The following is a 13,276-nucleotide window of genomic DNA, read 5'->3' on the forward strand; positions in this document are numbered from 1 at the left end:
GCAAAATACTCAAAAATGTCAAACTTACCTTATGCTTTAAGTAGCATGTGACATGTCAAACTAGGGGGTTTTCATGATTCTGAATCCATTCCAAGCATTCAATTGAACAATAAAACACTCCTGGGCTAAAAACGGCCATAGACGTCATGACAATTGTGATGAGGTCAGCACATTTTGGGGGAAAGTGGCTATGGCTGTTTTTAGAAGCGCTACAGTATATATAAAAAGCGCTATATAAATGCACAATCTATACCAATATGAAATCCACTGCTGTCACCACCGACCTGTTGAACCACCATCCTCCCTGGTCCTCCAGGGCACAGCTGCCCCTGTAGCGGTCGTTGTCTCGGTCGTGCGTGCTGAAGGCCATGCCCTGGTGGCTGGCCCACACGGACACGCCCGGCTGGTAGCTGGCGGACAGAGCATCGCCCGCTGTGCCCGCGTACTCGCCGAAAGCAAGCCTGTACTGATCCTATACAGAGAGGAGAGGGGAGGGGAGCAGTGGGAGGTGGAGCGTAAAATAAGTGCATTCACCTGGCGTCGAAAAAAAAAAAAAAAGTATTCTAAATCATGACAGTTTTCTGAAAAACCTCATGTCTCTATGTCAGTGGATCTCAATATTTCATGTCAAGGACCCCAAAAATTATAATTATGTAATTAGCTGCAGACCCCCATCTGAATATATCTAGTTCCAGGGACGCAAAGATTTGAGTTAAAAATGCTCGGAAAGAATATCTATTCCTAGATTTGCGCCATTTTCACGATTTTTCAAAAATAGCAGACCTGCAAGTTCATAGCGTGGTGCCACGCTCAAAGACATAATAGGCATTAACCACTTCAGCCCTATATTTCGGCCATTTGAAAATAGCCGATCTACAAGCTCAAAATGTGTCTAAAAGTTAAAAAGAAAATACTTTTAAGTAAAAAAAAAATTTACTCTTAAGTATTTTTTTTATTCTGGACCTTTACTTGTAAACAGAGTATTTCTATATTGCAGCATTGATGCGTTTACTGAAGTAACACACTTTAGTAGGCTACTTTTTCCACCACTGTGGGGGAGGATAGGGGAGGGTTAGATTACAGTTGGCTGCTACTGAGATTAGATATAGGCCTGTTTTCCTTGGCCTGTACGTCCCAGCAGTGATTCACTGCCTTTTTACTTAATCACTAATCTCTCAAGACAGATTCAGCAGCTCAGCGGCCGTTGGCTTTTCAGATCGCTTGCTCACGAACTGTATTCAAGAGACAAGACAAGCCGTGCCCCCTAGGGTATGTATACCCTCACAAAAAAATCATGCAGTAATCCTGGTCTCTAAAACTGCCTCCCCCTGGCCAGCCGGGGGGCCTGATGGAGGGGAAAGGAACTGGTTGGAATAACGTGTTCCTTCCACGCGCTACGTCCAACCAGGGAAACTCCCCCCTGTCAGGTGTAAAGGAGCAACTTGGACACTCAAGCATGAAGGAAGCATGAGTTAAGTCCGTTGCTCTCCCCAGGTTGGCGGAGGGTGTTGTAGAGCCCAGGATCACATTATAATTATGATTGACACAGGGGTGAAAATGGGTTACAAAATCGTGGGATAAAAAATATATATAAAAAAAAAAAAAATAGCAGATCTACAAGCTCATAGCACGGCACTCAAGCTTGTAGGTCTGCTATTTTTGAGAAAATGTGGAATATATATATATATATATATATATAGTGAACATTTTTAACTCAAATCTTTGCTTATGGGGAGGTCCCTGGAACAACATATTTTCAGATGGGGGTTGGCGGCCAATTTCATATAATTCTGGGGGTCAGTGGCGTCACTACGCAGCAACAGGCCCTGACGCAGGATGGTCAAGAGTGCCCCCCCCCCCCCCACACCAAGCCGCTATATAGAAACAAATTAACCATGTTTAAAACAACGGTTTTGTATCAGACCAAACACTACTCTAAAATGAATAGATTCAAGCTGTGGCAAGTGGCATTATATATCAAATTCGGTCTCTTTTCTGTTTAGCCAATTATGAAAAGAAACTAAGAAAACAGCCAAAACAATGCGCTGTCAATCTATAAGGCCATGTTGCACAGCACGGAAAACTAAAAAGCGGCAATAATCAAGTACTGTAAAACACTGGCATTTTATTTTAAACTATTCATTTTGTTTCTCAAAGCTGTTTTGACCACAATAAATGAGCTGATGGGCAGAATTGATAGTTAGTTGCGCAGCAGCGCGCTGTATGCACCCATGCACAAGTCAATTAATTATGCTCAAGTCCTCCATGTAAAATGCAGCAACATTCCATTTCCAACACAACAATGTCCATATGAAATCTCCATATCTCCATATGAAAAGCTTCGTTTGAAGACCACCCACAGGCAGCAGGCCACCTTGGACAGCGGGTTGAGAGGAGAAAAAAAGAGAGTAAAAAAAGAGGTGAAGTTGAGCTATAAAAATATGGTGACGGCGCACCACGAAAATTAGACAGCAATTATGTAATTAAATAAAAAGGCTCTGCCTCTGCGCTCTGATTACCTTATAGGTGAACCTTCCGGATTTTCTCTCTGCAAAATCATCTATCAGGTCCTTCACATCCAGCTGGCGTGCACGGGTATTCTCGATGGACAGAGTGGCAAGTCCACTGAGCCGACCCTGTCCCATTGTACTCCTCAAATAACTTTTGATCAGCTTTAATTTTGAGAATGACCGTTCGGCTGATGCCACTGTGGTTAGGAAAAACAGCAATACAGTGCAGACTTCGCCAAAACTAGCACTAATGCTGCTGTTCTCCACAATAAGCAGTTTTGTGAGCTCTCGGATGGACTTCACGTTAACTAATGCTGTCTCTCAGCCACTCACGGAATGATACAAGTTGAATGGGGAATTCACAGGTTAAGTCGTGATTGTATTTTTCTACAATGGTTTGTGACGTAAAATCAACCTCAGTTAACAATATATTGTTAAGGGGCCCGGCCGCCTCGTTTATTTTTATTTTTTAAATTTGCCACCTCTTTTTTTTTTCTCCCGACCTGGGTGTGCCCTCAGGCGTCATGGGCCCCCACGCAATCGCGTTGTCTGCGTCACGGTAGTGACGCCCCTGCTGGGGGTCCTTGACATGAAAATAGTCTGAAAAACAACAGAAAACCGTCAGGAGTCTGAAGGCATTATTTTGTAGAATCGTCCTCAGGTCTAAAGGGTTAAGTACAATTAAAAATTCCATCCATTGGACACTGTGAAGTTCATCCTACCTCCTGATTGGCTACCGTGAAGTTCATCCAACCTCCTCATTGGCCACCGTGAAGTACATCCTACCTCCTCATTGGCCACTGTGAAGTACATCCTACCTCCTGATTGGCCACTGTGAAGTTCATCCTACCTCCTCATTGGCCACCGTGAATGTAATCCTACCTCCTCATTGGCCACTGTGAAGTTCATCCTACCTCCTCATTGGCCACCGTGAAGTACATCCTACCTCCTCATTGGCCACCGTGAAGTTCATCCTACCTCCTCATTGGCCACGGTGAAGTTCTTGTATTCAGCGTAACGCTGGTTTCCTTCAAAGTCCTCCAGGTGGATCCTTAGAACGTAGTCCCCTATAGGGGGCGACATTTACACATGTACACATTGTCACCTGTAGAGGGAGACATTTGCACGCTGAGAAGGACCCTTCGCTAAAGCCACACTCCACTCCATGGGGATGTCTCCATGTAAATAATTGATCATTTCAGTAGCTACAAGGCCTATACAGCATAGGCTATTATGCACTGGAAAAAATGTGCATGTCATTATTCCAATAAACTACATACAAATACGAGGAAATGTTAGAGGCAGAAACCATATCCACTGACTTTAACGTCCAACATGAGTTTTCATGTAATGCACGGTCGGGCATTAAGCAACGAGTTGACTATTCAACTAGTCGACTAGTAAATCCACTAGTCGACCTTGTTGGTACTAGTTGACTAGTTGATTGAAAAAATATATATATATATCCGCCCCGATTTTGTAGGCCTCAAGATCAGGTAGAGTATAGAACAGTCACCAATGTACACAGTTGTTAAATGTACAAATATTTATTTCCAAAAAAAAAAAAAGTGTAGTTTTTATTTTTTACATAATAATTGTCCCTGGAACAACATATTTTCAGATGGGGGACGGGCGGCCAATTTCATATAATTCTGGGGGTCCTTGACATGAAATAGTCTGAGAACCACTGACATAGAAACATGGGGTTTTTCAGAAAACCGTCAGAACTTTGAAGGCATTATTTTGTAGAATCGTCCTCGGGTCAATCAGTAGCCTACAATTAAGTACAATTCATGAGCAAATGCTCTGGAAAGCTTCCGTCTCCTCATAGCTGTCAGTGTTATTTTGCATGGCTGATGTTGTTGAACAACATAATATACACAGCTTAACGTTGGGGAAGTTACACGACTACCTGGGTACAACCCACCCAGCTGATGGGATTAATACACATTTTTCTTAACGTGCATTAGGGCATTCACTTCTAGTCACCTTAGCAACGGTTGCTAAACTATTTGGATTGGCATGGGACAATGGCTTTTGGGAAGTGGTTTAGCGAAGGGCCCATTTTGTCTGGCATGCATGATGCACTCAACCTGAGTTGGCGATATACAGTACAACGATCTGCGATCACCCCAAAAATAGCAGGTCGAAAGAGCACAGCATTGTGAGCGTGTTGATCTGCTATTTTTCACTTCATGGATGTTAGGGTGAAAGAAGCCTGGGGTCCACCTATGCATTCTATCGCATAGGCAGCTCCCGGCAGGATCCGCTGGGAGAATCTAGACACAGCTGTGCGACATGAGACTAATTAATTCGAGCGACAGAGAGAGAGAGGAGTGTGTGTGTGTGTGTGTCAGTGTGTGTGTGTGTGTGTATGTGTGCGTCAATTTAACAAAGGTGCAGACAATCAGAAATCAGCAGAGAGTGATCGACGTTTGAGCTACTCTACTCTACTCTACTAGTTTCCGAGGCTAGGGTGAAAGTGGTTAACAAAGAGTTTTTAATTATTTTTTAAGGATATTGCTAATTAAAATAGGACCACAATGGAGCCTTTTAGCCTTAATGTTTGACTGTAATGAAGTCGGACCTTGTGCGGTGAGGTGGTGCAGGTTGTCATTCCCCACCCAGAACTCTGAACGGCTGTCCCCGAAACCAGACCTATAGTCAGCCCACGACCTGGACGGGAAGACATAAGAAAGGAAGAGAGAAAGAAAGAAAGAAAGAAAGAGGGAGAGAGAGAGAGAAAGAAAGAAAGAAAGAGGGAGAGAGAGAGAGAGAGAGAGAGAGAGAGAGAGAGACATTGATACAATTAGATTTTCTGTAGTAATGTTGTTTTCTGTAACTGAGGATACGTCCCAGGTGCATCCATGCAATGTTGTTTAGTTATAGAAATTTCTCATTTCTCATTTCTCGCACAATTTCTCATTTCTTGCACAATTTCTCATTTCTCGCACAATTTAAATAAAATATTTCTTATTATTTCTTATTTCTTGTTTTTTTTCTTATTTCTTTTCCTATTTTTTTTCTTATTCTTTTCCTATTTTTCCTAGCGCAAGTTTTTGTTTTTTTCCTATTGTTTTCCTATTTTTCCCTAGCGCAAGTTTTTGTTTTTTTCTTATTATTTCTCGCACAATTTAAATAAAATATTTTTTCGCCATCGCTTTTTTTCGCCATCGCTTTTTTCGCCATCGCTTTTTTCGCCATCGCTTTTTTCGCCATCGCTTTTTTTTCGCCATCGCTTTTTTTCACCATCGCTTTTTTTGGCCATCGCATGTGCACTTAAGCCTCTCCAGCTGATCCAAAATGCAGCAGCTCGCTTGGTCTTCAACCAGCCAAAATTCTCACATGTCTCCCCCCTGCTCCGCTCACTCCACTGGCTCCCGGTCGCTGCCCGCACAGAATACAAAACTCTGATGCTGGCATTCAAAGCAACCAAAGGTATGGCTCCCCCATATCTTACAAGTATGATTGAACCCTACAAACCCTCCCGCGCACTCAGATCAGCCAACGCAGGGAAGCTGGAAGTACCCTCACTAAAAACGCCGGGACAACGCTCCACACGTCCCAAACTCTTCTCCCTTCTGGCTCCAAAACTGTGGAATGCACTTCCCATTGCAGTCAGAACTGCAGCATCACTCCCAATCTTCCGCCGTAGCCTGAAAACCCACCTTTTCAGACTCCATCATGGCCCATAGCACTTACCCTAACCCCTTAGATAGCATTTATGTTGGCTTAGATAGCATTTGATACAGACTTATAGCATGTTATGTAGACAGCACTATAATTGTATTGTATTTAGTCATAGCACGCCATAGTACATATGTATAGCATAGTAGTAAATATGTATAGTTTATATGTATAGTGTATGTATAGTTTCATTATATAGATATTCCACTGTTACTTTCTTAGCTTACGCATGTTTCATTATAAATACTTTTATGTGATGTATTCCCATGCTTTTGTTCTTGCTTAAATGTAAGTCGCTCTGGATTAAGAGCGTCTGCTAAATGCCTAAATTGTAAATTGTAATTGTAATCGCTTTTTTTGCCATCGCTTTTTTTCCGCCATCGCTTTTTTTCCGCCATCGCTTTTTTCGCCATCGCCTTTTTCGCCATCGCTTTTTTCCATCGCTTTTTTCGCCATCGCTTTTTTCGGCCATCGCTTTTTTGGCCATCGCTTTTTTGGCCATCGCTTTTTTGGCCATCGCTTTTTTGGCCATCGCTTTTTTGGCCATCGCTTTTTTCGCCATCGCTTTTTTCGCCATCGTTTTTTTGGCCATCGCTTTTTTGGCCATCGCTTTTTTCGCCATCGCTTTTTTCGCCATCGCTTTTTTGGCCATCGCTTTTTTGGCCATCGCTTTTTTGGCCATCGCTTTTTTGGCCATCGCTTTTTTGGCCATCGCTTTTTTCGCCATCGCTTTTTTCGCCATCGCTTTTTTTCCGCCATCGCTTTTTTCGCCATCGCCTTTTTCGCCATCGCTTTTTTCCATCGCTTTTTTGGCCATCGCTTTTTTGGCCATCGCTTTTTTCGCCATCGCTTTTTTCGCCATCGCTTTTTTGGCCATCGCTTTTTTTTGGCCATCGCTTTTTTGGCCATCGCTTTTTTTGGCCATCGCTTTTTTGGCCATCGCTTTTTTTGGCCATCGCTTTTTTCGCCATCGCTTTTTTTGGCGTCGCTTTTTTTGGCCATCGCTTTTTTCGCCATCGCTTTTTTCGCCATCGCTTTTTTTTCGCCATCGCTTTTTTCGCCATCGCTTTTTTTCGCCATCGCTTTTTCGCCATCGCTTTTTTTTCGCCATCGCTTTCTTCCATCGCTTTTTTCGCCATCGCTTTTTTCCATCGCTTTTTTCGCCATCGCTTTTTTTTGGCCATCGCTTTTTTGGCCATCGCTTTTTTGGCCATCGCTTTTTTGGCCATCGCTTTTTTGGCCATCGCTTTTTTGGCCATCGCTTTTTTTGGCCATCGCTTTTTTTCGCCATCGCTTTTTTCCATCGCTTTTTTCGCCATCGCTTTTTTTTCGCCATCGCTTTTTTTTCGCCATCGCTTTTTTCGCCATCGCTTTTTTCGCCATCGCTTTTTTCGCCATCGCTTTTTTCGCCATCGCTTTTTTCGCCATCGCTTTTTTTTGGCCATCGCTTTTTTGGCCATCGCTTTTTTGGCCATCGCTTTTTTGGCCATCGCTTTTTTGGCCATCGCTTTTTTGGCCATCGCTTTTTTGGCCATCGCTTTTTTCGCCATCGCTTTTTTCGCCATCGCTTTTTTCGCCATCGCTTTTTTCCATCGCTTTTTTCCATCGCTTTTTTGGCCATCGCTTTTTTTTGGCCATCGCTTTTTTGGCCATCGCTTTTTTTGGCCATCGCTTTTTTGGCCATCGCTTTTTTTGGCCATCGCTTTTTTCACCATCGCTTTTTTTGGCGTCGCTTTTTTTGGCCATCGCTTTTTTCGCCATCGCTTTTTTGGCCATCGCTTTTTTTTCGCCATCGCTTTTTTCGCCATCGCTTTTTTTCGCCATCGCTTTTTCGCCATCGCTTTTTTTTCGCCATCGCTTTCTTCCATCGCTTTTTTCGCCATCGCTTTTTTCCATCGCTTTTTTCGCCATCGCTTTTTTTTGGCCATCGCTTTTTTGGCCATCGCTTTTTTGGCCATCGCTTTTTTGGCCATCGCTTTTTTGGCCATCGCTTTTTTTGGCCATCGCTTTTTTTGGCCATCGCTTTTTTTGGCCATCGCTTTTTTCGCCATCGCTTTTTTCGCCATCGCTTTTTTTTCGCCATCGCTTTTTTCGCCATCGCTTTTTTTCGCCATCGCTTTTTTTCGCCATCGCTTTTTTTTCGCCATCGCTTTTTTTTTTCGCCATCGCTTTTTTCGCCATTTTGAAAAAGTTAACTTTTTCAAGTTAATCACACCCCTGTGAAGTGAGCAGTGCAATGTTGCACAACATTGCACTGCTCACTTCACAGGGGTGTGATTTTTATTATTATTACAGTAGAAGTATTTTTCTTATGAAAGCAGAGAGTCTTCTGTTTCATACGGTATATAGTATGTACATGTCGCTATAGGCCTTATTTTGTGAATAATAGTTCTTCAGGTAAATGCATTCTCTGAAATCCTCTCTGGTGGGCGCAAGCTGCATTCAATAGCCAATTACTGACAAACTATACATGGGATCATGTGTATTTGTTTTCCTCCTAAAAGTAGACATTCAGGGCTTTCATTCAGTGTGTAGTATGTATAATTTGTGTTCATTTTTATATCTGTCTGTCAATGTCTGTCAACTTCAACCTTCCATATCTCTGCTGTTTTTTCAAAAGAGCAGCGTGCTGCGAAAAGCAGGTGTTAGAAAAAGGTCAATATCTCCAGAATGGAAGATGGTAGAATCATTTTTTTTTTCGCCATCGCTTTTTTCGCCATCGCTTTTTTTCCGCCATCGCTTTTTTCGCCATCGCCTTTTTCGCCATCGCTTTTTTCCATCGCTTTTTTCGGCCATCGCTTTTTTGGCCATCGCTTTTTTGGCCATCGCTTTTTTGGCCATCGCTTTTTTCGCCATCGCTTTTTTCGCCATCGCTTTTTTCCATCGCTTTTTTGGCCATCGCTTTTTTTTGGCCATCGCTTTTTTGGCCATCGCTTTTTTTGGCCATCGCTTTTTTGGCCATCGCTTTTTTTGGCCATCGCTTTTTTCGCCATCGCTTTTTTTTCGCCATCGCTTTTTTCGCCATCGCTTTTTTTCGCCATCGCTTTTTTCGCCATCGCTTTTTTTTCGCCATCGCTTTTTTCGCCATCGCTTTTTTTCGCCATCGCTTTTTTGCCATCGCTTTTTTTTCGCCATCGCTTTCTTCCATCGCTTTTTTCGCCATCGCTTTTTTCGCCATCGCTTTTTTTTGGCCATCGCTTTTTTGGCCATCGCTTTTTTGGCCATCGCTTTTTTTGCCATCGCTTTTTTGGCCATCGCTTTTTTGGCCATCGCTTTTTTTGGCCATCGCTTTTTTGGCCATCGCTTTTTTTCGCCATCGCTTTTTTCGCCATCGCTTTTTTTTCGCCATCGCTTTTTTCGCCATCGCTTTTTTTTCGCCATCGCTTTTTTTCGCCATCGCTTTTTTTTCGCCATCGCTTTTTTTTTTCGCCATCGCTTTTTTTCCTCCATCGCTTTTTTCGCCATTTTGAAAAAGTTAACTTTTTCAAGTTAATCACACCCCTGTGAAGTGAGCAGTGCAATGTTGCACAACATTGCACTGCTCACTTCACAGGGGTGTGATTTTTATTATTATTACAGTAGAAGTATTTTTCTTATGAAAGCAGAGAGTCTTCTGTTTCATACGGTATATAGTATGTACATGTCGCTATAGGCCTTATTTTGTGAATAATAGTTCTTCAGGTAAATGCATTCTCTGAAATCCTCTCTGGTGGGCGCAAGCTGCATTCAATAGCCAATTACTGACAAACTATACATGGGATCATGTGTATTTGTTTTCCTCCTAAAAGTAGACATTCAGGGCTTTCATTCAGTGTGTAGTATGTATAATTTGTGTTCATTTTTATATCTGTCTGTCAATGTCTGTCAACTTCAACCTTCCATATCTCTGCTGTTTTTTCAAAAGAGCAGCGTGCTGCGAAAAGCAGGTGTTAGAAAAAGGTCAATATCTCCAGAATGGAAGATGGTAGAATCATTTTTTTTTTCGCCATCGCTTTTTCCGCCATCGCTTTTTTTCCGCCATCGCTTTTTTCGCCATCGCCTTTTTCGCCATCGCTTTTTTCCATCGCTTTTTTGGCCATCGCTTTTTTGGCCATCGCTTTTTTGGCCATCGCTTTTTTGGCCATCGCTTTTTTCGCCATCGCTTTTTTCGCCATCGCTTTTTTGGCCATTGCTTTTTTGGCCATCGCTTTTTTTTGGCCATCGCTTTTTTGGCCATCGCTTTTTTGGCCATCGCTTTTTTTGGCCATCGCTTTTTTCGCCATCGCTTTTTTTGGCGTCGCTTTTTTTGGCCATCGCTTTTTCCGCCATCGCTTTTTTCGCCATCGCTTTTTTCGCCATCGCTTTTTTCGCCATCGCTTTTTTGGCCATCGCTTTTTTTTGGCCATCGCTTTTTTGGCCATCGCTTTTTTGGCCATCGCTTTTTTTGGCCATCGCTTTTTTGGCCATCGCTTTTTTTGGCCATCGCTTTTTTCGCCATCGCTTTTTTGGCCATCGCTTTTTTTGGCCATCGCTTTTTTGGCCATCGCTTTTTTTGACCATCGCTTTTTTCGCCATCGCTTTTTTTGGCGTCGCTTTTTTTGGCCATCGCTTTTTTCGCCATCGCTTTTTTCGCCATCGCTTTTTTTTCGCCATCGCTTTTTTCGCCATCGCTTTTTTTCGCCATCGCTTTTTCGCCATCGCTTTTTTTTCGCCATCGCTTTTTTTTCGCCATCGCTTTCTTCCATCGCTTTTTTCGCCATCGCTTTTTTCCATCGCTTTTTTCGCCATCGCTTTTTTTTGGCCATCGCTTTTTTGGCCATCGCTTTTTTGGCCATCGCTTTTTTGGCCATCGCTTTTTTGGCCATCGCTTTTTTTCGCCATCGCTTTTTTCGCCATCGCTTTTTTTCGCCATCGCTTTTTTATTTTTTTTATTATTATTACAGTAGAAGTATTTTTCTTATGAAAGCAGAGAGTCTTCTGTTTCATACGGTATATAGTATGTACATGTCGCTATAGGCCTTATTTTGTGAATAATAGTTCTTCAGGTAAATGCATTCTCTGAAATCCTCTCTGGTGGGCGCAAGCTGCATTCAATAGCCAATTACTGACAAACTATACATGGGATCATGTGTATTTGTTTTCCTCCTAAAAGTAGACATTCAGGGCTTTCATTCAGTGTGTAGTATGTATAATTTGTGTTCATTTTTATATCTGTCTGTCAATGTCTGTCAACTTCAACCTTCCATATCTCTGCTGTTTTTTCAAAAGAGCAGCGTGCTGCGAAAAGCAGGTGTTAGAAAAAGGTCAATATCTCCAGAATGGAAGATGGTAGAATCATTTTTTTTTTCGCCATCGCTTTTTTCGCCATCGCTTTTTTTCCGCCATCGCTTTTTTTCCGCCATCGCTTTTTTCGCCATCGCCTTTTTCGCCATCGCTTTTTTGGCCATCGCTTTTTTGGCCATCGCTTTTTTCGCCATCGCTTTTTTCGCCATCGCTTTTTTCGCCATCGCTTTTTTCGCCATCGCTTTTTTCCATCGCTTTTTTGGCCATCGCTTTTTTTTGGCCATCGCTTTTTTCGCCATCGCTTTTTTCGCCATCGCTTTTTTCGCCATCGCTTTTTTCGCCATCGCTTTTTTGGCCATCGCTTTTTTCCATCGCTTTTTTGGCCATCGCTTTTTTTTCGCCATCGCTTTTTTTTCGCCATCGCTTTTTTTCGCCATCGCTTTTTTTTCGCCATCGCTTTTTTTTTTCGCCATCGCTTTTTTTCCTCCATCGCTTTTTTCGCCATTTTGAAAAAGTTAACTTTTTCAAGTTAATCACACCCCTGTGAAGTGAGCAGTGCAATGTTGCACAACATTGCACTGCTCACTTCACAGGGGTGTGATTTTTATTATTATTACAGTAGAAGTATTTTTCTTATGAAAGCAGAGAGTCTTCTGTTTCATACGGTATATAGTATGTACATGTCGCTATAGGCCTTATTTTGTGAATAATAGTTCTTCAGGTAAATGCATTCTCTGAAATCCTCTCTGGTGGGCGCAAGCTGCATTCAATAGCCAATTACTGACAAACTATACATGGGATCATGTGTATTTGTTTTCCTCCTAAAAGTAGACATTCAGGGCTTTCATTCAGTGTGTAGTATGTATAATTTGTGTTCATTTTTATATCTGTCTGTCAATGTCTGTCAACTTCAACCTTCCATATCTCTGCTGTTTTTTCAAAAGAGCAGCGTGCTGCGAAAAGCAGGTGTTAGAAAAAGGTCAATATCTCCAGAATGGAAGATGGTAGAATCATTTTTTTTTTTTTTAATTGAAGTGGACTAGTTTGGCTTTCTTTTGATTTATGCGGTGTGATTCTCGCTATAAGAGGCCCCTCGCTGTGGGCCCCGAAAAAGTTCAGAAGTCCCAATGTTAATCGCTTAGCACCACCAATCCTGAGAAAATTTCAAGCCTTAGCACTCAATGTGTTAACTTGAAAAAGTTAACTTTAACTTTTTCAAAAAGTTAACTTTTTCAAAAAAAGTTAAATTTTTCTTTTTGAAAAAGTTAACTTTTTGAAAAAGAAAAAGTTAACTTTTTGAAAGTTAACTTTTTCAAAAAGTTAACTTTTTGAAAGTTAACTTTTTCAAAAAGTTAACTTTTTCAAAAAGAAAATGTTAACTTTTTCAAAAAGAAAAAGTTAACTTTTTCAAAAAGTAAGAATATTCAGAATTATTCCTATTTTTTTTTTTGGCCGTTCGACTTTCGTCTGCCGTATGCTAACGCTCTGGGAAATTATTAGCTTGCCGTTGACTTGCATGTTAGCACGGCGGAAAGAATGACTCGTATCTCCTAATCCAGGGCGCTCTCCGTGGTGATGAATGGATCGATATACTGGCGCTTCATTTCTGCTCCTCATCCGTCTCTCCCGCAAAATATGAACGCTTTTTGGATCATATATCGTATAAATTAAAATCATCGCAATGTAAGGTCAACTTTGTAAAGTCAACTTTTTTAGGAAATTGTTTCCGGTTCATGGCTTTCAGAGTAAAAGCGCTCAGACAACTCCAGCACCCCAGAGCTCCTATTTTGAAGCACTTCCGGCACTGATAGTGTTTT

The 13,276-nt window shown here is 41.9% G+C and overlaps 2 protein-coding genes across 3 annotated transcripts in view; one reads left to right on the forward strand and one right to left on the reverse strand.

Annotated features, from left to right (window-relative positions):
* LOC310873828 (chemerin-like receptor 1) overlaps positions 1 to 13,276 on the forward strand; it is a gene marked incomplete at both ends in the record, with an annotated part of 592,518 nt that overhangs the window by 225,471 nt on the left and 353,771 nt on the right. The gene's annotated exons all lie outside the window — the stretch shown is intronic.
* Positions 1 to 13,276, reverse strand: part of LOC310873248 (fibrinogen-like protein 1) — a 37,339-nt gene that overhangs the window by 765 nt on the left and 23,298 nt on the right. For both annotated transcript variants that reach the window (XM_083785587.1, XM_083785586.1), the window contains 3 exons: positions 5,098 to 5,186; positions 3,489 to 3,577; positions 285 to 472 (listed from right to left, as the gene is read on the reverse strand). In XM_083785587.1, the coding sequence (XP_083641713.1) occupies positions 285 to 472; positions 3,489 to 3,577; positions 5,098 to 5,186 (366 nt within the window). The remainder of the gene's footprint in view (positions 1 to 284; positions 473 to 3,488; positions 3,578 to 5,097; positions 5,187 to 13,276) is intronic.

The sequence above is a fragment of the Protomyctophum parallelum genome, assembly GCF_964188405.1.
Source record: "Protomyctophum parallelum genome assembly, chromosome: 16".
Taxonomy (NCBI): domain Eukaryota; kingdom Metazoa; phylum Chordata; class Actinopteri; order Myctophiformes; family Myctophidae; genus Protomyctophum; species Protomyctophum parallelum.